The 27,611-nt window shown below is 37.4% G+C and overlaps 1 protein-coding gene across 4 annotated transcripts in view; it reads left to right on the top strand.

Moving 5' to 3' along the window:
- PARD3B (par-3 family cell polarity regulator beta) overlaps positions 1–27,611 on the top strand; it is a 422,926-nt gene that overhangs the window by 160,127 nt on the left and 235,188 nt on the right. For 3 of the 4 annotated variants that reach the window (XR_012836057.1, XM_075756447.1, XM_075756445.1), the window contains exon 5: positions 22,258–22,349. Coding sequence is in view for 2 of the 4 variants with exons in the window: in XM_075756447.1 (XP_075612562.1) it covers positions 22,258–22,349 (92 nt within the window). In the remaining 2 variants the exon portion in view is untranslated. Of the gene's footprint in view, positions 1–22,257; positions 22,350–27,611 lie in introns of those variants that run through there. The other variant, XM_075756448.1, reaches the window with a different exon arrangement.

The raw sequence follows: 27,611 nt of genomic DNA, 5'->3' as shown, positions 1-27,611 counted from the left end.
TCTAGAAACACTTAGCTAAAATAAAATAGGTTCTTAGTGTTCTACTGAAATGCCTAGTACTAAATAAATAACATTTTCCATAAACATAGTAATTCAGTGGACAAATGGGAATAATGACAGATCTCTGATACTTAGACCCAAGTAGTGCTGTGACGTCAGGAAAAAAACTCATTTTGGATTTTTTTATACGTCATCTTGCAGTGCACTGATATAAGAGACTCTGCTTTTGTTCTGGTTAATATTTCTGTGTCTCTGAAAGTAAGCTCTGTGGCTTTGTTTCTATTACAGGATTGACATTTATTCACACTAAAAGGAGGTGCAATGATTTTTTTTTGTTGTTGTTTATTTGTTAGGAGAGACTCCTTAGACACTAAATTACCCATCTGATCAGAGAGACCTTATCTGGGGATTTGTTCTTCACCTCTGTAGTTGGTGTCTCAGCTAATCTGTATTATAAGGTTTTTGAGTTGTAATGATGTAGTGCTCTTTGAAGCTTGCAAGTTCAGGTTTTTTTATGGTAGCAGGTCCTGGTTTACTCCATACCTATGATGCAGTTTCTTACAATGCTGACTGGAATGAAGGGAGGAATATTTTAATGCTTTTGTGTACTGTGCACTTTTGGTGTTGCAGGTGTTTGATGTATTGGAGTTGGTAATAATAAACTGAGACCACTGTGAGTATAGAATAAAACAGTAAGGGTGATTCAGTGAGAGTCAAGATTTTGAACAAATACCTCAGCTTGGATTTTCATCAGTAATTGCAATGGTTTCTTTCAGTCTCTAAGTCTAATACGACCTTTTGTCATAACCCAAGTAGTAGAGCTTCTCTGAAATAAGTTTAAATAAATAAAATCTAATAAATAAACAATTCAGTAAATAAGTAAAAAAGTTATTAGACTCTAGAATAACTGAGTTGGTGCAAGAGCAAATTGTTGTCATTGTTCCTCTGTACTATGAGGGGCAATAATTACCTGTTTGTGAGGCACCCAAAGATGGACATACTTGTGGCCTGATCTGGCACAATTGTTCTCAAGATGTATTTCAGATCCTAAAGAAATGTATTTGCCAGTTCAAAGTTTTAGACATCCCAAGCAGTATAATAAAAAATAAAAAAACACCAGACTTTGGTCCCCAAGAGAGATCGTATAGGAACAGTTGCTCCTGTAAGATTTTTGAGATTTCTTTTTTCCTTGACATTCAAGTTGAGAAGTGCCTTGTACTCTTTTAGATGATTTTTCTATTTTTAAAGTACTAGCATCAACAAATTTTGCCTTGAATTCATCTTGGTTTAAACCTTTATTTAATCTAGGTTTCAATTAGAACATACAGATTCTCAAGCTCCTCTCTGAAATTCTGAACAGCTTTCTTCTTTGCATCAGTCTCAAGGGGTGCTCATAGTACCATATTTACTGTATTTGAACTGCACCATGGGACATGACTGGGCTGAGAGCATATCGTGGTATCTTAGATTTAGCAGAATTACTCTCAGTGTTGGTATTGGTGCTGTTGTCTATTTAGCAGCTGCCTTAGAATGATGCGAACTTGGGCCTTCAATAAAAGCTGCTGTGTTTCTTGTAGCATGCTTGCTCTATTGACCTAAGAGTGGTGCATATGAGATGATTATACATTTAACACCTGGGGAGATAAATTGCTGCCTCCTTTTCCTTTTTTTCTGCCTTTTTTTTTTTTTTTTTTTTTTTTTTTTGGAATTACCAAGTACAATCAGTTTCATGGTGTATCTGTCAGCTTTACAGAAACAAAAGGAAACCCCTTTTCATCTGGCCTCATGTCAGTCTAAAGAAATATGGTGAAGGCTCTTCAAATCTGGAGTTCTTCCACCCACACACCTCCCTTTCTTTAATGATTTGCATAAATCTTTCTGTCCTTCAAGCTGCAGAATGGGAATCAAACAGAAATATATTGTTTTGGGTTAAAGTAAGTTCTGCGAGCAGCTTTACTGAGCAAGGGGCCAGTTACTTTTCATTGCCTTGTCTTTCGACGCGTTCCATAACAGCCCACATGAATTCTGTTTCTGATGCAGAAGAGGCATATTCAAAGGGGAATTTTATAAAACACTTCTCATAGAAGTTGTAAGCATGTTAAAAGGAGGAGAGGCCAGGGAACAAAAACCCCACAGATTAAATTGATTTTAAGTCACAAAGAAGAAAAAAAAAATTATCAGCAGGAAGAAAGATATCCCCTTCAATTTGGCTTCAAAAGACTTAGAGTATGGACGTTTCGTCTTAATAAATAAATAAAATAAACTCTGCAAAATGCGGCAGTTCTTGGTGACAAATCTGTTTTTCTCAGAAATTCCTATAGTGATATTCTCTTTAGCCAAAGAATTAGCCTCTTAACTGTATTTTTAGTTTAAAAGAACATAGGAACATTTTTGTCAGATCTGTGAGGCATCAGATATTTCTGTGTGCTTCTGCAAAGATGTGTTTTTTCTTAGTGGTATTGGTGAAAATTCTGTGGCACAAAGACCAGCTATGTGACCAGTGTGGCTAATGCATGCCATGCGCGTAAATGTATCTGTATTTCCCTCATGCTTAGTACACGCGGCCTTGGATGCTCTCAGATTTCGATTTGAGAGACTGAATTCAGTAATATTGTGTGTCTGAGGGAAGAATATTCTACAAAAGATATCCTGAAAATACTGATAGCTGAAGTGGTCCTCTGTGTAGTGGTAAGAACAGCTAGAATCAGAAAGTTTTCCTCCTTGTGGAAAAAAATGCAAAAGACTATATTAAGCTTATATTATAAAGTCCTCCTCAAGTTCCTACCAGGGAGGCTCAGAGGAGTAGAGAGAGTCAGAATGGGCTAGAAAAGTTTTTACACAGTATTTTTATTATTTAGAAATTACCTTGTAAACTTCTAATTAACAGAATCAACTCTTTGGGGTAAAAGTAGTCAGTTCCACTTCAGTCTTCAGGCCATTCTGTCCATCCTTGATTCCCTGTTGTTAAGCATGGGAAAACACTCCATTCTGTCATGCAGGAGGGAAATTGTGTGAATCGCTGTTCATAGATGGATCCAAACATTGCTAGCCAGGATGCTGTGGTATGGTCAAATTGACAGTCTAGTTAATACACAAAAGAGAATCTCTGGTGTATGTTTTTTCTCTTCAAAGCACCTCAGAACACAGCAAGAAGTTGTCAACAGTAAATACACTTAGATTTAGGGATTTTCTGCCTTTTTACCTTTCAGTGTCTAGTTTGTGTGTGGTTGTCATTTTCAAATGGCTGTTTTGAGAGGCACGTTGATGATGCTATTGTGTTAATGTCATCAATCATACAAACACTGATATTACCAGGTAAAGTTAGTTCATTAGAACCAGATGCATGCTCCTATAAATAAAATTACTATTTTTTTTTAAGGTATGGCACTATGCCAACAGATTATAAATAACTTTTGGGAAATTAATCTGATGCCAATTATATGTGTTTATAAATCTATATAAGCATATAAAACATCAAATTATTGATGTTAGCTCTGTTAAAGTTACTTTTATATAGTGTCTGATGCTGGTTACCTTCTAAGCACAGATCTAACATGCAGGATTTAGATTTACAGTGATTTAATTTTTGTTAAAATAATTCAATATTTGGAATTCATTACGTTATTATATATTCATATGATTATAGAGATGACTACCACAGAAATACTTTTTTTTTGGATGTGTTTTATTAGTAAGATCACTTCAGGTCTAGCTTTCTGTTCCGCTGCTGCTAGTATTTCATTCTGTAACAATGAAACATGCACATTTAGGGCTGGTTTAGTTTGTACTGCAAAAATCGAATGACAAAATAATCTCTGATTTGATACATGCAATTTATAACCTGTTTCTTTTGCTTTTTAAGTAGTTGAAATAATCTAGGCTTTTGATAAATATGTTTTAAGTAAAGTGGTACAAAATAAAGTTAGAAAGCAAGTTCCAAGCATTCACTAGCTTTTAAAGGAAAAAAAAAATAATTTTTTTTTTTTTCAAGTGAGGGACAGAAACATGGCTCTGCTTTGAGCCTACCAGAAGCTCTTTTTAGAGGGAAAGCATGTCTTTGGAAAGCAATATAAAGTAATGCTACCCACTTATTGGCATATATGCGATATATGTTCATGCAACGCCCTTTGCTAACAATGTATGTAAAGAGAATTGAGATTGTACCTTAAATACATTGTTGTGAAAAGAACAAAAACTAGATAAATATTGCAGTTCATAGGTAATGAAAAGATACCTGTGCAAAAGAGTCAGAATACAAGTCACTAGAGAGTAAAATTTATTTTCCAGCAACACTGAAATTTGAGAAGGGCTCAGCAGCCATCACTGATTTTTCCCAATACTGCTGGGATCAGACCCTTAATCCTCTCTAACCTCCCTCCTAAGTAGGATCATATTTAGTGACATGCTTGTCCTGGCCATGAGATTCGGGCTTTTTTGAACTGGGGAACAGGGGGCCAGTTTGTGGGCTTAGAGCCCTCCCGGGCACTGGGCCATTTCCCCTGCTGCAGGGCAGTCTTCTTGCCCCTGCGCCCCTGCCCTGTTCCTGCCGGGGACCAAGGGTTCCCAAAGACAGGCTGGCCCTGCCTTTCCAGCAGCCTGATGTCCCTGCGATTGCTGGCTGGCCTCTGCTCCTACTGTCCGGGGCTGCAGCCTGGGTGGCTGTTCTGGCTCACGGCAGGGCAGGTGGCTAGTGTGTCCCTGGGCCAGTGGGCTCGTCCTGCAGGGCTCCCACTACCAGGATGGCTTCCTTCGTAGCCAGTGGCAAGCCCCAAGCAGGGGAAGTCTCCTGCAGACTCAGCTTTATTCTGTGATACATTCTTTTGGGTTTTGGACTTTAAGCAGCTTCGAGTCAACTAAGAAATGCTAGCCAACAGAATTGTGGGGCTTCTTATTGATAATCTTCCCTTACTTTTGGAGTCAGACTTGACTGTACACTGCAACTGGGGAACAGAAGGCTCCTATTGAGGAAGACAAATTGTGTCAGGAGTGTTCAGCCTCCAGTCTAATATATTTTTCCTACTGCAGATAGCACTTCTGGGTTCATTATAGCTTGATCTCATAAGTCGTCATTTCTGTCTCAAGGCTGTTGTGCTTTCCAATGTAAAGCAGATTGATGCTGGCACATTTTTTCTATTTTAATTTTACAAAGTTGTCACACTGAAACTGTGCCTCATATTGGAAGTGCTTTGAAGTGAAGAGATAAACAAAGAGCTAAAATAAAATTAAAAAGGAGCATGAACAACATTTCATCTTGGTTTGTCTTTTTTAAAAATAAGCTGAATGGATGTAGTACCCTTGTGTTGCTGTAGTAAGTCTGCAAACATTAGCCGATCAATCTAAATTGAGTTAGTGTATATGCAGTAAGCAGAAACAGGTGAAAATTAGGTTATCTGTGCCCAACTCTTTATTTGCTATGAACAGTGAGATATAAACAAGTTTTTAGACCTGAGTAGTTTTGTTTATTTTCAGAGAGGGGCAGAGGCAGAACATGTGCTATATCTACAATAGTTATTAAACCAAGAAACTACATGAAGTCACTAGCTCAATTGTGACATTTGCAGATAAAGGTAGAAAGCCCAGCTATAAATAAATCTGAAGTGAATCCCAGAGGAAAACCAGCAGCAATCCTTGGTACGTTTCAGTTTTATCTCCATGAAAAACAAAAAACCCCAGAATTTTCTGTCCTTTCACTAACAAAAAAAAGGAGAAGAGATTGCCTCTGCCAGTGTCAGAAATGCCAGCCAATTTATCTGAAGTATGGTTTATAACGTCACTTTTTTGTTTCATGTGTGGACTCCCCAAAATTTTGTAATAAAGATAGTAAGCTAGATCTTCACAGTTACTTTTTATGAAGTTCTAAAAGTAGTCAAGGAGTTTAGAGGTCTGTTGACCACAGATTGAAGCTATTGTCTGCAGCAATAAAATACAAAATACCAGTGGCAAATATGCTCTCACTGTTACAGTTCTTGGGTGCACAGTTACTATTAAGTTTTGATTTAAAGAGGAATGACAAGTCCTTGTCCTTAGACGGGTTTTGAAAACATGTAACAGCTTTTACACCCCTATAGAAGCCTTTCATATGCATTTATCTGCCTCTCCTTACTGGGTGAGAAGCAGCAATTGCACAAAAAAAGCATTATTTCTCTGACGTGGCAGGGTGAGGTCCTTTCCCGAGATCGCAGTCTTACCTATGCAGTACTGGCTTGTATTCCCCTTTCCCAGCAGAAACGTAATTGCCGTGTTCTTTTTCTTGTGCAAGGAAGTATCACCGCTGCTGCAGAACATAAGACCCCGGAGACCCAGCTGTGGGCTTCCAGTCCCATTGTTAATCCAAGTTGAAACTACTTGCTCCTAGAACTCAGCATTTATATTCAAGCCAGTATCTCACCTGTGACCTGAGTTGTGTTGTAGGGCTGTAAAAATCAAGCCAAATGCAGGACTGGAAATCCAGTGTCGTCCTTTTCACTAGCTTTAACATGCTTATGAGCAGTAGTCTTCATGTACTGATACCTTAAAATTTCTGTGCCTGTACAGCCTGGATGCTAAAGAGTCAAAGGCTCCTCTTAGAGACAGCTAATGTTTTTTGACAGAGGTTCTCTGTCACTCATGTTTACCAGAGAATTATTCTAAAAAAATAAAAGTTAATTAGTTCACAAAATACTAACAACTTCTGCCCTCTCTGCAATCTAATTGAGAATCTGACAAGAATCATTCCCCAGTTCCATTTTCAGAGCCCTGAACCCCTCTGAACGGAACTGCTGATAGATAGCATTTGCCTTTTCCCTAGAGGAGGAGTTTGTGGGAAGTGCATTTTGCTCTTAGGTTTTCTGGTGTTTAGCACCATCGGTAGTCAAATGTGCCTGTTCTGCCTTCAAGAAGATTGTGAGGATGAATGAAATATAGTCTCAAGTGTTCAGGTTCTTTGTCAGACCAAACTTCAAGGTCTACTGCTGTTTCTATGTCATTTCTCACTTCAAAGGTATCTGCCCTTTGACTTTTAAGTTGAGCTGTTATTGTTGGGGCCCCTTTGGGTTGCCTGAGACTATCAGATGTCCAAATAGCCATAACAACAGAAATAATATTTGCTTTCGTGTGGTAAACAGCTCCTGTTTGATAGTTAAAAAGTATAAGGCAGCTCAGACTTGAGGCGGGGGAGAGCAATGACAAAAACTGGTCAAACTTTATTTCAGTTTGCATTCAGCTCCCTGGATGCTTGCATTTGTGTTTTCCAGACTTGATGGTGCTTGTAGCTGTTGGAATTGGATACAACCATGGGGATTCTTGCACAAAGGAAACAAATTTTCAGTCCAGATCAAGTGTAATTATTGCTGAAGTTGTTCTGATTGGGTTACTGTCTTTAGTTCCAGTGAAGGTTTACTAAATAAACTTGTTGTTATTTGAATTTATAACCATTTAAATGGGAAAGGGTTATTTGCTGGGAGAGGATATAACAGATAGAATGCCTCATCTCTGTTCTTAAAACCTTGGACTCCTTTTGTGCTCACAACACTGTGCTGTAGGCAGTTCACGCTTGAGGGAAATGAATTGTTCAGACTGGTTTTGGAGTTGGGGTTCAGCTCCCCAGGCCCCTGTATTTGTGATCTCCAGGCTTGATCATTGCTCCATTACCATTGTACGGGAGCACGTGTGTATTGAGAAAGTTCTGAGTTGCTTGAAATGCAGCAGTGCATCAATTTAGCAACACAGATCGGTATTATCCTGTGTTTCACTGTTTTGTCTCATGTATCCAGTACTTCCTACTAAAATACTAAGCCCAATTCACTGTGCTTTATTGTTGAAATTTAAAGCCCTGCATGAGATTATGCACAGATACTTGAAAAAATGCTATTCCCTGTATGATCCTCTTTTTTACTGGGAGCTACTTTTGTCTGGGATGCATTGCTCATACCTGCAGGATGTGCCATGTTTCAGGGGTCCTAGATTATTAAGCTCGTTCTCAGAAGAAAGCAGTGAATGCTTCCTTTGGTTGCTTTTGAATTTGGTAAAGTTCATCTCTGAATGAGAGGCCTTTCTTTAGGAAGTCTACCTTGTTCTTTCCTTCACAACTCATTGAAGCTATTTCTTTCTACCTTTTCTTTCTAGAAGAAAAGATAGTATCTTTAATTTTGGGTATTTAGAACACTTTACAGTGATTTTGAGCCATTAAATATGCAGATTAGTAGTGCTTAATATAAGAAAGATGCAAGCAAAGTTTAGCAGCTTGCGGTGCTTTGGATTTTTATAATGCAATTATAAAGTCTTCAGAAAAAGCTTTGCTTTTTAATGTGATAGCGTAAGAAACTTCACTGTACAAAATATTAAATATATTTGCTTTTCTAAATACTAAATTTCAGTGGACTTGGCATAGGTAATCTTGTTTTCTTAAAAAGTCAGACAAACAAAAATCCCTACCAGAAATAGCTGTCCTGGTTTCAGCTGAGAGGGTTGATTTTTTTCGTAGTAGCTAGTGTGGGGATACGTTTTGGATTTGTGCTGGAGACAGCATTGATAATAGAGATGTTTTTGTTCTATGGACCTATTGTTGAGCAGTGTTTACATGGGGCCAAGGCCTTTTCTGCTTCTTGCACTGCCCTGCCAGCAGGGTGGCTGGGGGTGGACAAGAAGTTGGGAGGAGACACAGACAGGACAGGTGACCCAAACTGACCAAAGGGATGTTCCATACTATATGATGTCATGCTCAGTTTATAAGGAGCTTGGGGGGGGGGGGGGGGGGGGGCAGCATTTGGAGCGATGGCGTTTGTCTTCCCAAGTAACCGTTATGCGTGACAGAGCCCTGCTTTCCTGGAGATGGCTGAACACCTGCCTGCCCATGGGAAGTGGTGAATGAATTCCTTGCTTTGCTTTGCTTGTGCGCGCGGCTTTTGCTTTACCTATTAAACTGTCTTTATCTCAGCCCATGAGTTTTCTCACTTTAACTTTTCCAATTCTCTCCCCCATACCGATGGGGGGAGTGAACGAACGGCTGCGTGGTGCTCAGCTGTTGGCTGGGGTAAAACCACAACAACAACCAACCCCCTTACCCCAACATGCTGCTGGTCTTCCAGAATTTCTGGTTGTGGAGTATTTCTAATTATAATCAGACCTGGATAATTCATGTTGGGTTTATTCATAAGTAATAATGTTTGAAATATTTAACTGGTAAACAAAACTGCACTGTGCTTTGTATCTAAGCATATTATACTGAAGTTTTAAAGCTTAAATAATTCACATATATAAAAACTTTCTTAACTTACTGTTAAGGTCGCTCAAATTTTCTGTTTCTTAAAAAAAATCAAGGAAATTGTAAGTTAAGGAAACACTAGTGTTTGAATTAATCTCACTTCACATGCCTTAGCTCAGAAGCATCATAAAGTACTTGGACATACTGAACCTTGTTAATCCTTCATGCATCTGTCATGTTCCTCGCTTTCTGTCATAAGTACAGTCTTAACTGACCTCGACCCTCCCAGGTAGCCATGAAAAAATGACAGAATTGTATAAATGAGGACATCTGAAGAAAGTAGTTTTCAGTCTGGGAGACATGAACTGCAGGAGAGGTGTATTCTAGAAGTCAGGGGAGAGATTTGGATGGTCTTATAACTTGCATAAAGATTTTTTTAAAAAAAAAATTTAAGAGGTTACTTCTGCTTTACATGTAAAACAGATGTGTTAGCCATGTTATTTCCAAGAGCACCTTCACTGTGTAGCCTCTGGGTCAGCTCATGAAGCAGCTTTTCACTACTGTTTGCTTCACTTTCGCTTGTTTTGTACTGTTGTCTGAGACAAACTGACTTTAATAGGTAACAAAGCAAACAGCTCAGTCCATAACTGCCTTGGACTATGATGCTAATCGGATACTTTCATTTAGTGAACTGTAATAAAATGGCAGTCCTGGAGATAGCAGTGCAGCTGAACCTAGAGGTTTGTAAAACAAAGCTTTCCGGTTTTCAGTCTTGCTGAACGTGATCAAACATCTCCTGAGTATTAAGAGTGCATAAATTTTGAATTTCTTAGCCTAAAAAAGAAGAAAGAAAACACTGCCTTTTATATCTACTTAAAATGGTTCTAAAAATCTTCAGAATTGTATAGAATATTGAAATGAAAGCTGCGTATCTGCAAGCATGAGCAACATCCTTGTGTCTCACTGGGTTAGTTACTGTGTAGACTACTTTGTAACTTGCTGGAGTGCTCTGATGTGATTTGCTTTGGTCAGGGCCTAACTGTGAAAGTAAGCAGTAGTTATTGAGTTGACACATACTAAAAGTAGTTTGGGACTTGATTTACTTTGCTATTTGGTGCCATACTTTTGGTTTCTGAGTTCTGAGGAACTGAAAACAAGGGAGCTATTTTGTCCTAGGCATGTAGTTTCTCTGCGTATCTGAAACCAGCTTTAGCATCTTCTGTGGAGAGGTTAGGAAACAATTGAGCTATGTAGAGTAGCTATTTTCTTTCACTTTGTGGCAAACACTTAAATACTAAACGTGCCTCTGGGATATTTTGTTTCTAGGAAATCACTGATATAAGCAAGAATGTTTAATTTAAAACAGGAATAAACAAAACTCATGGAACGCTTTTCTCCCACTTTTCTCAAAAGCAAAGAAATAGGCATGTTTGTCCAGGAACACGTGCAAGAAATAGGAGAATTGATAACTTGCACTGTTTTCTGTCTTTTGGAGAATTACTTACTTGTTCGTGTCACCTGTTGTGCTCACGTAAGCAACAGTAATATGTTCTCTGACCTTTGTTCTTGCAATTAAAGATGCTGCTATTAGTCAACAACTATAGTGCAATTAAGTCCACCTGTAAGTTACCTGTGTGATTTCCTATGCTTATTTTCTTTAAACGATTAAAAAAATATAATGGTTGTGAGAGTTCTAACTGTGTAAGATTGTCCACCTCATAATCTGATCAGTAGATAAAACTCTGCTCGTTTTTATATCCTGAGCTTAATTTATCTGTATGGCTTTATTATTGCTGTGCTAATTTATTTCTAATGAATATGCTGATACATCTTTGCTTCAGATATTTTGTTTATCCCACTTTTTCAACCATGTGATAAATCCTGTTTTCTTCCACTGCAATTTCTAGTGCTGTCAAATTATTTACTAACCAGTGCTGTTATTTCAAGACATAGTTAATAATTAACATGAAACCAGATCATTTTATGAAGGGTTATTTTGTGATGACTTTAAAAAATCCTAGGAGAGGTTGAAAATACCATTATGATTCATAAGGATTTGTTGGAAATAACAATATACTCTCAGGTGATCTGTCTCTAGTTTAAATTGCTTGCTAGGTTTAAGATAAGCCATGGATAGTAATGTCTTGGCTCACAGGAGTCAACTCAGATTTATTAATAATATCCACTCATAAATTCAGGGTAACACTGTGCCTGTAATTTCAGATACTAAAATAAGATTTTTGTATACTGTTGCACAGAATTAAAATGCTTCGCAGCTGCCTTAATTTCCATTGAGAATTGGGATCAAGATCAAGGGCTTTATGTAGGGCAGTGTGTTTTCTTCCATTTGGATGCTGGCAACTCTCAATTCCTTGAAGAGATTCAGACAACATTTTAATCCTTATTCACTTGTTTGATGCTGTTTAGGTTACGATGTTCTCATCATCCCTTAGAAACATCTTCAGGACCAATGGCCTGATTTTCTGCTGACGAGTTCATTCTTAGAATTAGGTTTAAAGTATGCTAATAGAGAAAATTAGGAGCATCTCTAGTCTAGGGTTTACCTGTCAAATAGAGGCCTGGCAAGATGATTTGCGGTGGGGTTTTTTTTAGGTGGTCATGATGGCTCCCTGGCCACGGTGTTGGGGAGGTTTTGTTGAGAATGAAGATTTGCAATTTGGTTTGGAGAATGCCCAGAACCAAGGAGAGAGTAGGATTTCTAAGAGTAGTAATTCCTTCCTGTACTAAGTTGAGACTTCCATAGTGTCTTTGTGACCAGACAGGATTTTGAAAGAACTTCACCCGCAACTTTTATTTATATGTACACACATTATATATAATATTAATAATAAATATATATACTATTTTGAGAATTTATCATCTCTTAAAGTATGGAGAAAAAGGTTAAATATTAGATGTCTACAGGATGATGCTCAGACTGTTACCAATAAGCCACTTAGACTGAAGCAAGCTGATAAGTCTTTCATTAAATCAATGCCTGAATCTTCTAAAAAGTAAATAAATTTGCAGCCCACAAAGTTAAGGGGGAATACTTAACTCCCAGCAGGAATGAAAGTGCCTTTAGTCTAAATAGGCAATGTAATTTTTAGTGCCTTGTGTTCAAGGGCTGCATTCCAACCTGAGGAAGCTCTACACTAATTACAAACTGTGGTTCCCTGGCACGTTGTGGAAGCATTTTGGGAAAACACTGGATGAGTGGGTCTCTGAGAGCATTCAAGTCCTTGTCATGCTATAGATTAGGGCTCTCATGGGACCCTGATCTTTGATTTATGTGAAGATTTCTGATTTCATGGAGTATGATGGGTATGTTTTCTACTGTAGGTTTTTAGCAAAGTGTTTCTCCTGTAACCTTTTACATTCTCATTTAGTCTTTATCCTTTCAAACAGAGTACAGCAGAAGCCATATTTCAATACCTCTTGACTGCACTATATTTTCAAGAAATAAATTCTTGTCTCTTCTCTTGATATCTGTATCCATTACTGGCTAGTCTGTATACCACCATTAGACAGAAGGAAGAGGTCTTTGGCTATTGCATTAGTGTCTAAAGGGGATCATATATTGAAACATGAGATGTGTCTGGGAGTTTGGCATTTGTGGTCTTCAATTGCTGATGTCAGTTCTGTGTTCAGCCTTTGATAAGCGCAAGCAGTGAGGGATGTGCACCTCGGACATCTGGAGAAAAAGCTTCTACATTACTCTATATGCTTCTGTTTATTTCATAGAGAGTGAGCTCTGGTGTTTAATTAGAAAAGCAGGCTGCTTTTTTTCATGTTCTACTTAACATGACGTGGTTAATAATGTTTCTGTGACACCTTTTTTTTGACTGTTTATACTGTTGGCCACTGTATTGTGCAGAAGTGCCTATGCATACTGGACTATAGGAAATGATGTAGCTGTTCTGCAAAGATTTAGTCAAAGTTAAAATATTTGTCTGACTGCACCATCTGTCTTGTGCTCTCTCCCCTCTATGCATTCTTCAGGCTCCAGTATTACTTGCACACATGGTCACTTTCTGATTGTTGTCTCTAGTTCTGCAGTGAGAGTGTTCTAAATATTCATAATGTTATGTATATACCATGGTAGGTGGCTGTGTATTATTAGAAATCCTGGGCTTTAAGCACACTGTCATCCATTGTTCAGTAAACACAATTACATTGCCCTATCTTTCATCTCTTCTCTAATGAATCCATGCTAATTGATTAATCAGTGCTGTTGCTTCACTATGATAATCCCATATGAGGAATAGTAGTAACATAACTAGCAATTACTAACATATATTGTACACCGAGGAAAACATAATGTAGTACACAGTCAGTGGCAAACCCGGATCAGGACGAATGGAGTGGTGCCTCGACCAGGCCTCGTGTTCCACAGCACAGCTCTGTCTGCTGGGAGGGGACGTGAGTCAGGGGCCTGATTCTAGGTGCTTTTTGGGTGAGTGTGATCCACTGATTTACTGGCACAGGGAGTATCTCAGGCTATCACTGATTAGTGGTGTGGTACGAAAAGGCATGTCTGAGAAGATGTGGGCAATGCGATCACCTATATCAGTTTCATCTAGTGTTGGTTCTGAAGTGACTGTTGTCTTGACCTTAAATATGACTATGACAGGGACTTCTAAAGTGAGATGAAGAGCGTTCTTATACCATTATAGTATCTTACTGATGTTACTGCTTAATTTCCAAAGCAATGAGTTGAGATTTCTGATCTAAGACGAAGCTTAATGTTAGCTCTTGCAGGCTGGGAGTGGTGCATAACAGGCCAATGGATGGTAAAGATTTGTTTTTCCTTGCTGTTACAGAATCAACAGAACTATGGATTCCTGTTGACCATTGTAGCTTGGTTAAGGCATCACATTGTATGTGCCATTTATAAAGAGAATTAACAGCAAAATATCGAATACAATCTTTAGTGAAGTCCCTTTTTTAACCTTGAAAATGAGGTGTGAGTTTTAAATTTTGGAAATCATTGTTGTTCACTCCCACTGTCATTGGTAGGTGGTGGTAAAAATATACATAATTTTAGTTTGGATGAAAAAGACATCTAAGTTCAATAAAGAATTTAGTGCAAGGAATATGCAAGGCTAAAGTATCACTTGTACATTCAGCTTTTAGATAATACCCATTCTTTAGAAGCCTTTCAGATAATATTGAGGACATGTTGGTGTAGCAAGGGCCGAAAGTTTTGATTTGGTAGTGCAATTACATTTGTAATTTTTTATTATTTTCTCTATTGTGCATTAGTGGGTTTTTTGGGGGGGTTAAGTGTTCAAAATTAGTAGTTTTATGTGCTGTGAATAAAAACTGAATTATATTTTTTGGGTAAATGGTGATGTAATACATAAGACTGTCTAGAGAAGATTTAGATGTTCACTAAGTAATAATTTCATGAAGAAATTATCCTGAGGTAATGTGTAATGGTTTCAGAAATTTTTTTGTTTACTTCTGAAAAGGAATATGACCAGTTCCTCTTTGCATAAATAAGAAAGGAGTCAAAATACAGATTTATAGTTTGCAAATCTCATAAAAGCTTCTGTCAATTAGAGATCTTGGGAGGCTTAAAGTGAGTCAAGCTAGGGAAGATATGCTGATCTTCTCTTGGTCTGAGAAAGAGATGCTAAATCCAAGTATTTATCAATAAGCTATCAGCACTTTTAAAAGGGGCTTTGGAAAAGACATTGCTCACACCTCACCCTGGAAATTCTTAGAATGTTGGGCTTAAGTCTAGAGTTTTATGTGCAGGAAAGCTACTCTTGGAGACTTTTTAACTGAGGCAATTTTTCCATTGCTGTTTCCGTGCAGAGAGTGCTCCTTGGCTAGATTTTTTGAATGGTTAAGACTGGAAACATTCTGGTACTCACGTGGTACAAGAGGTATTCTTCCCTCAGCTTCTTGATGTGAGAGCGCCCTGTTTACTATTGAGAATTTGCTCTCATACCCTTTTGATAAAAAGTCGTTGGCCACTGAACTAAGGTATAAGCAATAATTTTGAAAAATATATGTGTGCATAAGATGATCCTGTCACACTTTTTACGATGATACTGAGTACTTCAGTTAAACTGTGCATGTGATGCAGTTGTTCCTATTCTTCTTCAGTGTAAAGTTGCCTGGAGTAGTTGGACCTGCCAGGGAAGGGGGTTTCAGCCAGCTTGATTTTTTTCATTGAACAGCACAGTGTATGTAATCCACTAGTAGTGTGCAGCTGTGATGATAACCCTCAGCAGATAGTTGTTAGCAAACAATTTGGGGGAATAATTTTTTACTCCAGACTGATTCCCAGGAGTTTGTCTATTTCTGCCCTTGGTTTAAAATCTTATTAAAGGCCAAGGCCACAGCTCACTATATTGTAGTTGAGAGGGGAAAAGCGTTGCTGTTGTGGTTCTTGAAACTGTCATATAATTGCTAAAAGCTGTACTATATTATGGCTTTTCTTTGTGCTGTGCTAATTAAACATGAATCTACTTGCATATTATTAAAATATCTGAAAATGTACAGCTATTCTTCTGTTGAAAAATATCTTTTACCAGTCCAGTAGAGTACATTTCAATTGACAACATTGACAGAAACTGTATGATTATTTTTTTCATATTTGCTGCCTGCCTAAAAATCATCTTTAGCGAGTGATTAATTGCATTTGTAGGTGCTGCACAATGGCATCAATTATCCATTTCAAATGAATTTCAGTCTGAATGGTTGAGAGGATGATGTAGTTTAATCAGTAAGTGAAATGGAAGTGTTGTAAGCTGTTTAAAAATACTTACTACATTTTATGGAGGCAGAGTGATTTAAATCAAGCAGACCGCTGGAAAAGTAAGAAATACACAGTAACAAACTAATAATTTTTCCTTCAGTTTATCAGCATTTTATTAGCTTGCTTTGCATTGGTTTCCATCCTTGATATATTGATGAAAGTTACACTGTGGGAATATTAGATGGGTAGGAATTTTTTAACTGAGATAAATTAGTCGTGGTTATAAATACACTTGTTTAAGTGTGACAGCTTGCATGTCTGTTGATCAATGTCTTCTCTTTCGGACAAGCTCTGTGATGTTTAAGAGCATACTGAGCAACTTAATTTTCTATTATGGGTTGGTTTTAAAAAGATGTTGGATATTTCATTACTCTTATTTGATGGAAAGAAGGAAAGTTATATCTTAAAATAATAAAATTAATCTGGAAATGTTTTTGAGGTGGTGTTATGCATGCTTTTGCAATACTGAACCATTCCTAAATTTCAGGAAGTAGTCTTGGGTGTTATGTAAAGTTGTGCATGCAGGAAGATAATCTGCTGTTTAGCTTGGTAACGAAAGGTTAGCTAAGCAGATGAAACACAGATATTGACACCAACTTTGTTTTCCTATCTAATATTTGAATGACTTTTGAGTTTTGTGTAACTCATTGAAAGTTGGTATTTTACAATGTGTAATGTTTAACATATTTGGAGCCTCTGATTTTAATGTTTTTCCTCAGTTACAGAATTTTTTCTTCTGTCAAAGGTGTTTTAAGAACAGATTTCTGGTAACTGATAACGTGTTACATATTTCACTTGTCAGTGTTCCCCAGCCTTGAGAAAGCCTGACTCTGTACTTTGTAAGTAATAAAAATAACTGTTTTCTTAATTTAAGCTTTTAGGGCCACAGCTTCGATTGGGCCCATTGTAGATTTAAGGCCAAATGAAGGAATCTAGATACTGATTTTAAGTCTTAAAACATTTTCAAAACTTGTGGTTCACTGCATTCTTGTTTGTGCAGTCTGAGGGTAGCAGGAGTATTGTAATGAAGGGCACTGGTTATTGTGGTTGACTGAAGTTTCCTGGCCATTTCAGAAACACACATAAACACACAGCTGATGTTTTGTCCCAGCAGACCAAAGGGAGCAATGGAAAAGCCTTTGTGAGGCACTGTCATGTATAATTGGCCAGAACTTGAAAACAGCACTGTTATCCAACTGCTGGACATTACATCAAGATATATGTAACTTTGGTTGAAATAGGGTTATCATGTTTTAACCCATGCTTGGTTGTGTTATTACTGAACAAAAAAGAATCTTTATGTGTGTTCCTTGAGCTCTATGGTCTTGGGGATCGTCCTTTATATGCAATGTCAGCTGTAGCATTTGTTGCTGTAACTAAAGGTAAACACCTTTACTTTGTAACACAGACTAATTGGTTTGGAAATATTTATGAAAGTGCTGATTTTTAAAGTTAAAAATAGTGCTATGGCTTTTAAAACTCATTCTGGCTGTCAAAGTGCTCACATGATCCTGAAAGTGTTGCTAAAAATGTTCAATTTATAAATATGGTAATTAAAATTGTCTGTTGTGAGAGCAGTAGATGAGACATTTCCTGCATTTGTAAACTAACCACCCCCTTCACCCCCAGGTTTCCTTGCATCTGACTGTTTATGTTGGTAGGATCTGAACTCCCACTGAACCTTCTTGGAAGAAGGTTTGCTGTTGTCCAAGTAGGGGGAGTGAGCTCTGCAGCCTGCCACCTTGCTCCCTGACCACCTGCTTTAGGGTTTGGATGTCTTTCCTTTGTTTTAAAAAGTCGATGCCCTCAGGGAATACAATACTGTAAATTGGAACTTTGGTCATACGTTTACTTTTAACTTCATTGTTAAAAGAAAGTTTCAGATAAAGCTACTTTCCTTTGGGTATGCTGGACTGCTTCAGTCCTAATTTGAGTAGATACTGTGTGTATTTATTTCCTTCAAGTTTATTGTTAGTGTTTAGTGACCATTTTATACTCCAAGTATACCCTGCACTCAGGATTTTCTCCAGTTGTTTATGTAGACTTCCTGTTCTCTAAAGGTATCTAGTTCTGAGATTTGTCTCATTTTGGTTATTGTTTAATAAGATTTTTTTTTCCAAGAGGATGGTTTTGCTACATAGCTTTTCTAGAAGTGCTATATTTGCGATTTTATACTACCTGCAAACTTACTACTTAAGAATAGTATTCTGAGCCTATCAGGTACAATTTGAGGCTATTTAGGACCCTTTTATGGCCACTGGTGGCCCATGAATATTTCTAAAGCTGTCTTACTGGACTAGGTGATATAGTTCATTCTTGCATGAACGTGCACAATTTTCCTGCAGAAGAACCTCAGCAAAATATTTCTTTTTTGCTACAAAGATAATGCAAAACTACACCATACCTAGAGTTTAGGTATAGGTTAGAAAACAGATCTGGTGCAGGTTTTTTTAAGATATGAAAGTCCAGGTTTTCTAGGTTGCGATGAGAGTGAGAAAACTGAGCAATGGGGCTGGGCAGTAGCCTGGCTGTCAGGGCAGCCATATGCTCTGTTAGCTGCTCAGGGCTGCTCCCTTTGAAATAAAAACAGTTGTCTTCACAGTTTGTAGTCAATTCTGTCTCTCCTTCTCTCTCTTTCTAGCCAGAAAACAATACTTTAATGTCTCTGTCCAAAAGTGCCACTATTGCTTTTTTTGTCCCGACATTTTGTGGTTTTTATGAAATAAGCATTTTCAAAAATTAAAGAAAAAACAGAGAATTTCTTATGCTCCCTAATCTCCATAAGACCCATGACTGATTCCAGGATATTTGTTGTTGGGGTGAATATATCTATGCAGACTGTTGAATTGAGAAGACTCTGCATGTTCATAGAGTAGAAAATGTTACTGGTATGTACTTTGTCACTCTTTCAACTCTTACACATACACATTTACCTAATTTGAGAGCTGTCACATAATGAACATGAGATTCTCAAGCTTTTGGGTTACATTTGTTTGCAGAGGACTCTTATTTAATAGGATCTCTCTCTTCTGCTTCAGTTCTAATTTGAAGAACATGCTTTTTGCAGCACTAAGAAGAATTGCCTAATTCAAATTATCGTTATGTAAATAAATTAAAAAACTTCCACTGTTCTTAGATGCATATGCTTTCTTGGCTTTTGTTTTTACCACGCTATTTTGCATTTTATTCCTAAGTGAAAACTGCAATTCTGCCACTGTAAATCTAGTACACTGTCAGCTGAATTTGAGTCAAGTTTTGGGCGTCAGTGTCATTAATTCTGCTACTATTAAAAAACTTGATAATCAGTCTGTAAAATATGAACAAGAGATTGAGAATTTTTGTATGTATTGGATCGTTGTCTTCTAATAGTGTCTTTCCTCTTGTGCATTGTTGGTTTGCTGTCATTCTGCTAGTTGGACAGGAGATGATCTGTTTAAATTTACAGTGCTTCTAATGAAATGCTCAAGTATGAAAGGAATTTGTCCATTTGTAGTGATTGTTATGTGACTGGAGCTCTAATGTCATTCTCAGAGCTCAATTGTAATTTCAGTGTTATGGTTCATGTTCCCTTGATCAGTTAAGACTTTAAATACATCCGGCTTTGTGTTTACTGGCTTGAGCATGTGATAAGTTGTGATGTGTGTGAGCACTATGCCTTCAAATGAAAACAGGCAGTGGCATGCAGGATGGGGGCTGTGACACTGAACTTCCCCCATGGCATTTCTGAAGTCCCTCAGCGCACTGCTGTCCAGCTGAGGAAAAGGTAACTTATCTTTAGGAGCTTTTACCCTTAAATAAATTTTAAAATGCCCAAACAAACATTAAACAAACAAACACCTAAAAAACAGCTGTAACTGCAGTTATGGACTCCAGACTTCATCCTCTAATTCCTCACAGAAGTTTTATCTTGTGGAATGATGAACATGTAGAAATGTGGGACTGTCGGGCACCTCACAAGGCTGGATCACTGTTTTCTGACAAAAGAATGAATGTGCCTTGAAACATTTGTGACATGTTTTTAAATCAATTTCTGAAGACGTCTACTGAAGGTCTGATACCCTTGGTATCTCTAATAATTCTGTTATCCAACTTCAAGACACTTTTTGCTGGTCTGATCTTTAGCAGGAAACCAAGCTTGTTGGTTGACATCTTTTTGTAACAACCTCTTACTTATCTTGGGAGGCAGCTGTGCTCTTACCAATGTTGTGCTGTGTCACTAAACAAATCTAATTCCTAGCATGAGATTAGACTTGTTGATCAAAAAATGGTTCCTTGTGGTTTAAAGCCTGTGACTCAATTAACAGAAACATGAGATGAGATTGTGTTCTGAACATCAGTGTTTGTCATTACTGTGGAATCAGTCCCCCAGGGAAATGGAGATGGAGGAGAAGTATGGATGTAACTCCCAACAAGAGCAACAGTAAGCAACGCCCAAAAATAGAGAAATAATGCAGTTTATGCAGACTTGTGTAGACTGCAAGGGAGGCTTTAAATAGCAAAACAGTTCTGAGGCACAAGTAGCAACTACTCTGTCTTGCACTGAGCAGCACTGTGTTGCAGGCAGTGTCTGGACGAAAAGAGAGTATAGTTAATTCACAACCCCAAATCTGCTCATGGCTTGGTTATTTTGAGCCTTCCAAAAAGCAGAGCCTTTCTAGCACCAGTGTTTTTATTGGTTAGCTAAAGGAGGTTAGCTTCGTTGGGAGCATTATTGTTAAGAGATTTGTCTGCTTCTGGCATCTGTTGCTACCAAGGCGCTATCTTTTTTCAAAATGAAGTCAACATAAAAGGGCTGTGTGAGATTTCTGTTGCTAACTCACTGCTTGAGGTTGAGTTCCTGATTTATGAGGTTAGTATGGAATATGCTTCATATAACAAGAATTGCTCCTTGACATGTGGTTCCACTGTGAAAAGTGATTGGAAGAGATGGCACATACTCAATACACATTTTTAAAAATAGTTCTTCCATTAGTGACAGAAGTTTGCTTTCAGTGAGCTATATTGGTCTTGTGGTGGAAGCCAAGTCTGTTGGCTTGTGCTCTTATTAACACACAAAGAGAATTGCTACCAGTGTTACAGGTGCAAAAGCAGTGTGTGAACCAAAAGTGGATCCAGCTTGATTTATATTCCAAAGGTTTGTTTGCAAGGCTGGTCATGATTCTTTTTTAAAATGCAAAGCAACCCACTCTTGCCCTCAACTCTCTTGGTACTTATAAACTGGAAATAAGCTCTACAAATCTTTGAGGGACTGAAAACACTATCTTTCTGAGTAGAGCCATCTTTTGAGAAAAATTGGAAGTTTTAATATACAGTGTAGAGCTTTTACTGAAAATTAAATTATCTATCTAGTTGGCTTTGTTCTTTGGAATTAATTTATACCATTGCTACCTTTTGCCTTGAGTCAACTTGATATGGCAAGTATATACACTGGAAAACTGTACCACTGCAACAACAGAAAAATAATGATTAACTTTAGGCTTTATCTAGTTAAGATCAAGCTCTCAATTGAATTCTTTTAGTGTGTTGACAGCTGAAGATTTATGTCTTCCAGCTATATTCCTGTTGCAGAGTTGGCAGAAGTGACCTCTCCAAAGAAGGTCTTTGTTACGGATTTTGCTCTGTTTACGTTATTGCCATAAGGGTCTCAATGAAGTACAGTACATTAAAGCTAATATATCACCTGCTGACAGTGGTCTTATCTCATTGGTACCTCTTTCCCTCTTCCAGCATGGAAAAAATGCAAACATTAAGAGTCTAAGGATCACAAAAATAAAGTTAAATAATAGTTTTCAAGAGCTTTAGCATTAATGTCAGGTCCCTGTGTGCACTGTATTTTTGTGTCTGGTCAAATGGTTACATAATTTATTTTTCTGTGAAGTTACTGTGAAAATATGTCTTTACCAGATAAATGCTACTAAGGGATGGAAAGAGCAGAAGAAACCCCATTGGGTTTATTCAAGGTCTGTGGAATCCATTGTGAGAAAGGAGGTGGCTCAGGATGGGAGAGATTGATTGATATTCAGGTTAGGCAGACAAGGAAGCAGTACCACAAGCTTTTCCAGTGGAAGCACGGTGGGACTCTGGTGTGAGGAGCAGGACTTTAGATACCCTCCTGTTCCTCAGAATGCTGTGTCCTGTGTACTGCATACAGAATGACTCTTTCAGTCCTCACTGTCAGTGAGATGATGCTACTTATGATTTGTTTTCTCTTCCAAATAGTCACTTAAAAATACAAATACAGCCATTGGTCTCTATGCATAAACATGTATGTAGTTTCAAAATGTGCTTTGAAATCTCTCAACAGGGTGCTTCCCAGGTGTCCTTTCAGGATGGGGAGATGAACCTCAGTGGACCCACAGAACTTTTGTTGGCTCAGAGGGCCCGGCTCCCTGTCAGGTAGGAACATCTGTTTGGTGCTGACTCAAGTGTGGTTTATCAACATGCCAGACAAGACTGACTTCTCATTCCAGCTGCACCTGTGAATCTACATTGTGCTCATCATCATCTCGATCTCTTCCTTCTTGTCCCTTTCCCATCCTAAAAATGTAATCAATTCACATACTGAAGCACGTATTTGTGCATGACAGTCTTTTACCCTTGTTGATGAATATGAATGATTTTATTGTCGTGTTTGTAGTATAAGGCTAAGGGGGAAATACAGTACTAATGTATACTCAGTAGTTTTACTTTCTACTCAGTCATGCATGTATTTAATGTCTTAACGTAGAGGATGTTCTTAGGTAATATATTATATCTCAATAAATAACCAGTCAGCTGAGCCATATAATCATAAAATGATCTTTTTCAGTTAAAATGTCACCTCTAGTTTTGAGTGGTAAGGTTATTACTTTGCTGTATCCTGTAGTAGATTTTATGTCTCTGTACACCGTGAAAACTGTAGCCAATATTTGCAATATTTCCCTGTGCATTGCCTCACTGATAGAACATATTTTTTTCCTCTCTTCATTTATAACAAACCAGAGAGAGCCAGTGCTGTTATAACTGAAGATGGTAGTGGTCACACTGATAGTTTGGGTAGTAACTTTTATTTTGATCTGTCTAAATTTTGAGTGAAATGTAGGTAAATGTATAATTTGCATTGAAAGCCAATACAGTAAAATTTGAGAGCTGCATAGCTGAAACAAGAGGAAACTAGATGTTCTCAAGAGGTTTAATAATGATCTTTGAGGTTTATTGTTCCTGAAATCACATGGAAAATTCTAAATGACTGAAATGAAGAAAATGATTTTGCAGGTTATATTCATTACACTAAAATTAACAAGTCAGGCTGCAATACAGTGTCACAAAGTAGGTAGTCAGATGCTCGGTGGTGGTAATAGAGGATTGAACTTGGCAAATTTAGAGCAAAATATTTCCATGCTGCTATTCTCCTGTCCCACCATAAGCTTAAATTTCAGTTTTGACTGACGCTTCAGGTTCTGCTGAAGTTACCTTTTTGAGTAGGCAAAGGATTTCAGTCCTTTGTCCAGTACGTTGTTTGTTGCAGAACTGTAGTGGTATTATAGCACATTGTACAATGAGATCAGGAAGTGTTATATGGCACACTTCTGCATGACAGCTAAAATGTTAAAAATTAATTTGTTTCAATTTTGATGATAGCAAATAATAATTTGCTATGATTTTGAAGCTTATAGTTGTTTGTCAAAACAGTGTAAAATGAAAACCATGAAATAAACAGTGTCTGAATGCCTTAATCATAAAGCATTTATCCTCACAAACACTTGAGAAAGACCAAGTGTTAATATTCTCATTTTACTTGTGGGGTCTGGGAAAGAGGCATAAAGTTATGTCCTCAAAGCCTGTGGGGATGTTGAAAAGAGCAGGGACTATAACCTTGGTGGTCTTCTGGGCCATACCAGGATTTTGGTAGAAGGATTACCTTTCATTTCAGAGCATGTAAAAAATTAGTCTTTTCTGTGCAAGAGAGTTAATTTCTTAGTTTTTTTCTTGTTCTTTGAGTCATTGTTTCATTTCTTTTATGGGGGATTTTTTCATCTTGGTGAGGTTGTGCTTTTCAACTCATCTGTCTTCTTGCATTTTTTCTCACTCTTGGAGGCCTCCTTGTCACCTACTTTATATGCTATTTTGTAGTTTCTTTTCTTACCTGTTGGTACTGATACGTATTTTTAGAATGGTCTCATCACGAAAAGCAACTGGAGTGCTCTTCCAGCTTTCTCTGCACCTGCCGGGCCTCTAAGTTACTAGCTGATTAGTGTTCATCATGAAGGTATAGAACTTAGTTTAGTTGCTAATGCTTATTTTCTCGTTATGGAATGTTGCTAAAGACTTCTACAGCTTGTTTCACCTGAGGTAATTATTATGCATCACCAAATATATGCACTCATTTGTCTCTCGATCCGTTAATTTGTAATGGGGATTAATCAAGCTCTGTGCATGCTATGCTCATATTTACTGTTGTCCTTATGCTTTTACTGGGCTGTTTTAGATCATCTAAGTCCTACTAGGAATTTTCTGAGAGCATATTATTGTTTATCATGTTAAACAAGTCGTTGCTTGCATTTGGGGTGCTTCAGAAAAAGGTTGTGGTATTAGTTTCCTTTTAATCTTCATAAACTGATTTTGGTGTCCATTGAAAACGCTGACTGAGAAAGACCTCTTATACTTTTCAGAGGTATTCAGTTTTCTGAAAGGGCCAGATCTTTTCTGGCATGTCACAAAACAGTCAATCATAAGCCTAGATTTCTGTAGATCTCTGAGGGTTTTTGTTGAATTCTGCAAACTGTCTTGGCAGAGGAGTATGGAAGCAAAAGTGATAAAGAATATAGATTGGGGCCCACCCAACTGATGCCTGAGCACCTGAGTGTTGAACAGATAAGGAGCAGAGGGAAAGCTGGCCAGAACAAGGTATTTCCAAGAACCTTTCTGCATTGGTTGCAGTTTTTTTGGAGATGAAATGCGTTGTCTTAATCTGGATTGAGATTGATGCATTAATGAGAAACACGGGCCAAAAGTAACCTCCAAAACACCAAAATAAGAGAAAGGAGCAGTGTTTCTTTAAATGCAGAGTCCTGTGAAATAATTGTACCAAAATATACCTCACTTGTGCTTCCTGTGTCCTGAGAAGATTTTTAAAAACACTATTTTGCCTGCAAGTGTTGAGAGGAGTGGTATGAGGATTTTCCCTCAAAATTGTGAATTATGTTCAAGTATTTGTAATATATTCCAATTTCTTCAAACAGCAAACTTAGGAGGAATTCAGAACACGTTATTTTGTAAAGCAAAGTTAGTTTGTATGTCTGTGAAATTCACCGGAATTTCAAAAGTCAAAGAATTTAAATTTTAAGGCAATTATTTTTATTCTTGTATGGCTTTTTCATTAAAAGTGAAGACTGTGTTTTAGGGGTTTTTTAAACTTTTTTTTCCAAAAATTTTTTCATTAGGAGTAATAGGTTTATAAAGGAAAATAATGAGTTACTATAGACCATCTGGCTATCTTACTGGTATCTTAAATTGATTGAATATAACTAAATATTAAATAATAAAAACATTTTTACCAAAAGCAGTGAAACTAGTGTCTCAGTATCTAATTTGAGTCCTTTTACACTGTTCTTTCTGAAAGAAAGTCTTATTTGTAATTCTTATTTGTGCAGGTATCTTTCATGTTATATTTCAAAGATGTTAGGGGCCGTGAAGGACCACAAAGTCATGATACCTTAAACCTTCATTTAAATAAGCCATGTTAAGTTAAGTGATGTTAATGAAGCTAATATTTCGGCCTAATTGTGAGCTACTTCACGCTATGGAGGAAAGAAGAAAACCACTATTGTCCCTGCTGCTTTCACTAGAAAGTATTTCTTCCTGTCACTGAGTTTGGTAATCATTATGACCTATAGCACTTTAACAAAATAGCAGCTAATCACCTAAGAAAACTATTTGAGCCTTCTCATCAGAGCACCAACCTGTCTGAGGTCAGTGTCCCTTCTCTAACTGCAACCAATAATGGGTATTTCAGAGGGAAGCAGAAAAAAAGAATAGCATGATTAATATTTTATGATTATGAAGGCTAGCCAGTTGAAGTTAAAGGCTTCCAACTTTGCTTGTTTTGTATTTCTCATTCAAGTAGGAAAACTATTCTGTTTGAAGGAAATCAGTTTCCTGATTTAAATACATAAAATTAGTTGCACATTGGGTAAATGAAATCAGTGGCTGTGTGAAGGATTTTTAGCTCCTCTATTCAGAAGCTAATAGGAAGGAAGTTTCTTTGCCTGAATTCTCTTAAAACATTTCACTGTAAAAGTACTGGGAAACTTTTTCAGGACTGTCCGTCAGGAGTCTGAAAAATTTAATTTGATGTTTTGAGAGTTAAACTTCGCTAGAAGAGAGACTTGAAACATTGGGTCATTGGCACGGTTTTTAATGGAACAAATAAAGACAGGACTAAGGACAATCCTCTTGGAATTTCTGAAGGTGGATTTTTTTATTTTGGATTTGCTAGTAAAGAATAAGGGAAGCCAAACTAATGCCATCAATGTGTAAAATTTAGTATTTTTCCTTGCTCTATCCCCTTCGTGTTCTGGACTAGGACTGAAAGATTTTTAAAGTAACAGCAGAGTGTTGCTACTCTACAGAAGTCAAATAGAAATTTGTCACAACCTTTAACATTGAATCCCTTAGCACACTATGCATAGTAATACTGGTTTTGAAAACCTTGCTTTTCTTAGTAAAAATGAGTGTGTTAAGGAACAGTAAACATGAATCTGTTTGGAAGTGGATGTTTAGCTTAATAACAGTGGATTAGTTGGAACTCAAAGGGTAATTTATGCATAGATAATTCATTACATTTTTTCATTATGTTCTGTTTTGCTATATGCCCACTTCTTTCTAGCAGAGGTCAGGGTCAGTTCCTTGGTTTAAGTACTGTAGATACACAATTAAAGCATAACTGCAGTGTTTTTTTCCTTCTTCATATTTTACTTTTTTTTTAACCTTCTATGTCTTTCATTAGTCTAACAACACAGAAGTGGAACAACTTGATTTAAAGAAAAAAGACACAAAAACCTGGTGTCTGCAGGTTGTCTGGTTTCTGTCTGAACCTTTAGACAGTTAATCTCATGAGAACTAACTAATTTTAGTGGGGGGGAAATCTGGATTACAATAGCATCTTTACTAGATTAACACATTTTTGTTACAAGAGGGTGATTGATTACCTTTTCAAACATGAAACTGGAAGATTCTGACATTATTTATTAGTAAATATTTAAACTTTGTGGGTAGTTTGTTTAGTTTTAGTAGAATGGAGCAGCTGAAATGTGCTTGTCTCTTCTAGAAGAGGGTGACATTTTTTGGAAGGTCAAAGTGCCTTGGAAATCCAGGTCCTGCTGCAAAACTCCAAAATGTTTCTTTCTGGAGAGAGGTCCCTTTTAAGTATCTGTGTGCTCAGTGGTTGAAATTGATTCTTCAGTATTATTGGATAGTTTGCAGAGAAGCTTTCACCTACCAGATCTTTTCTCATGGCATAACTGACAAACTGCTAATTCTTGATACAGTTTTCAGGAGAGGGAGCTATAGTATTCAACAGTAAGGGCACTGCCAATCTGAAGATGAGGCTGATTCACCACTGAATATGCACTGCTGAATGTGCAGCACTCCATTTACATTTTTGCTTTCCATCTTACA

The sequence above is a fragment of the Balearica regulorum genome, chromosome 6 (assembly GCF_011004875.1).
Source record: "Balearica regulorum gibbericeps isolate bBalReg1 chromosome 6, bBalReg1.pri, whole genome shotgun sequence".
Classification (NCBI taxonomy): domain Eukaryota; kingdom Metazoa; phylum Chordata; class Aves; order Gruiformes; family Gruidae; genus Balearica; species Balearica regulorum.
The sequence above is the reverse complement of the archived record's forward strand: the minus strand, read 5'-3'. Positions and strand labels throughout refer to the sequence as shown.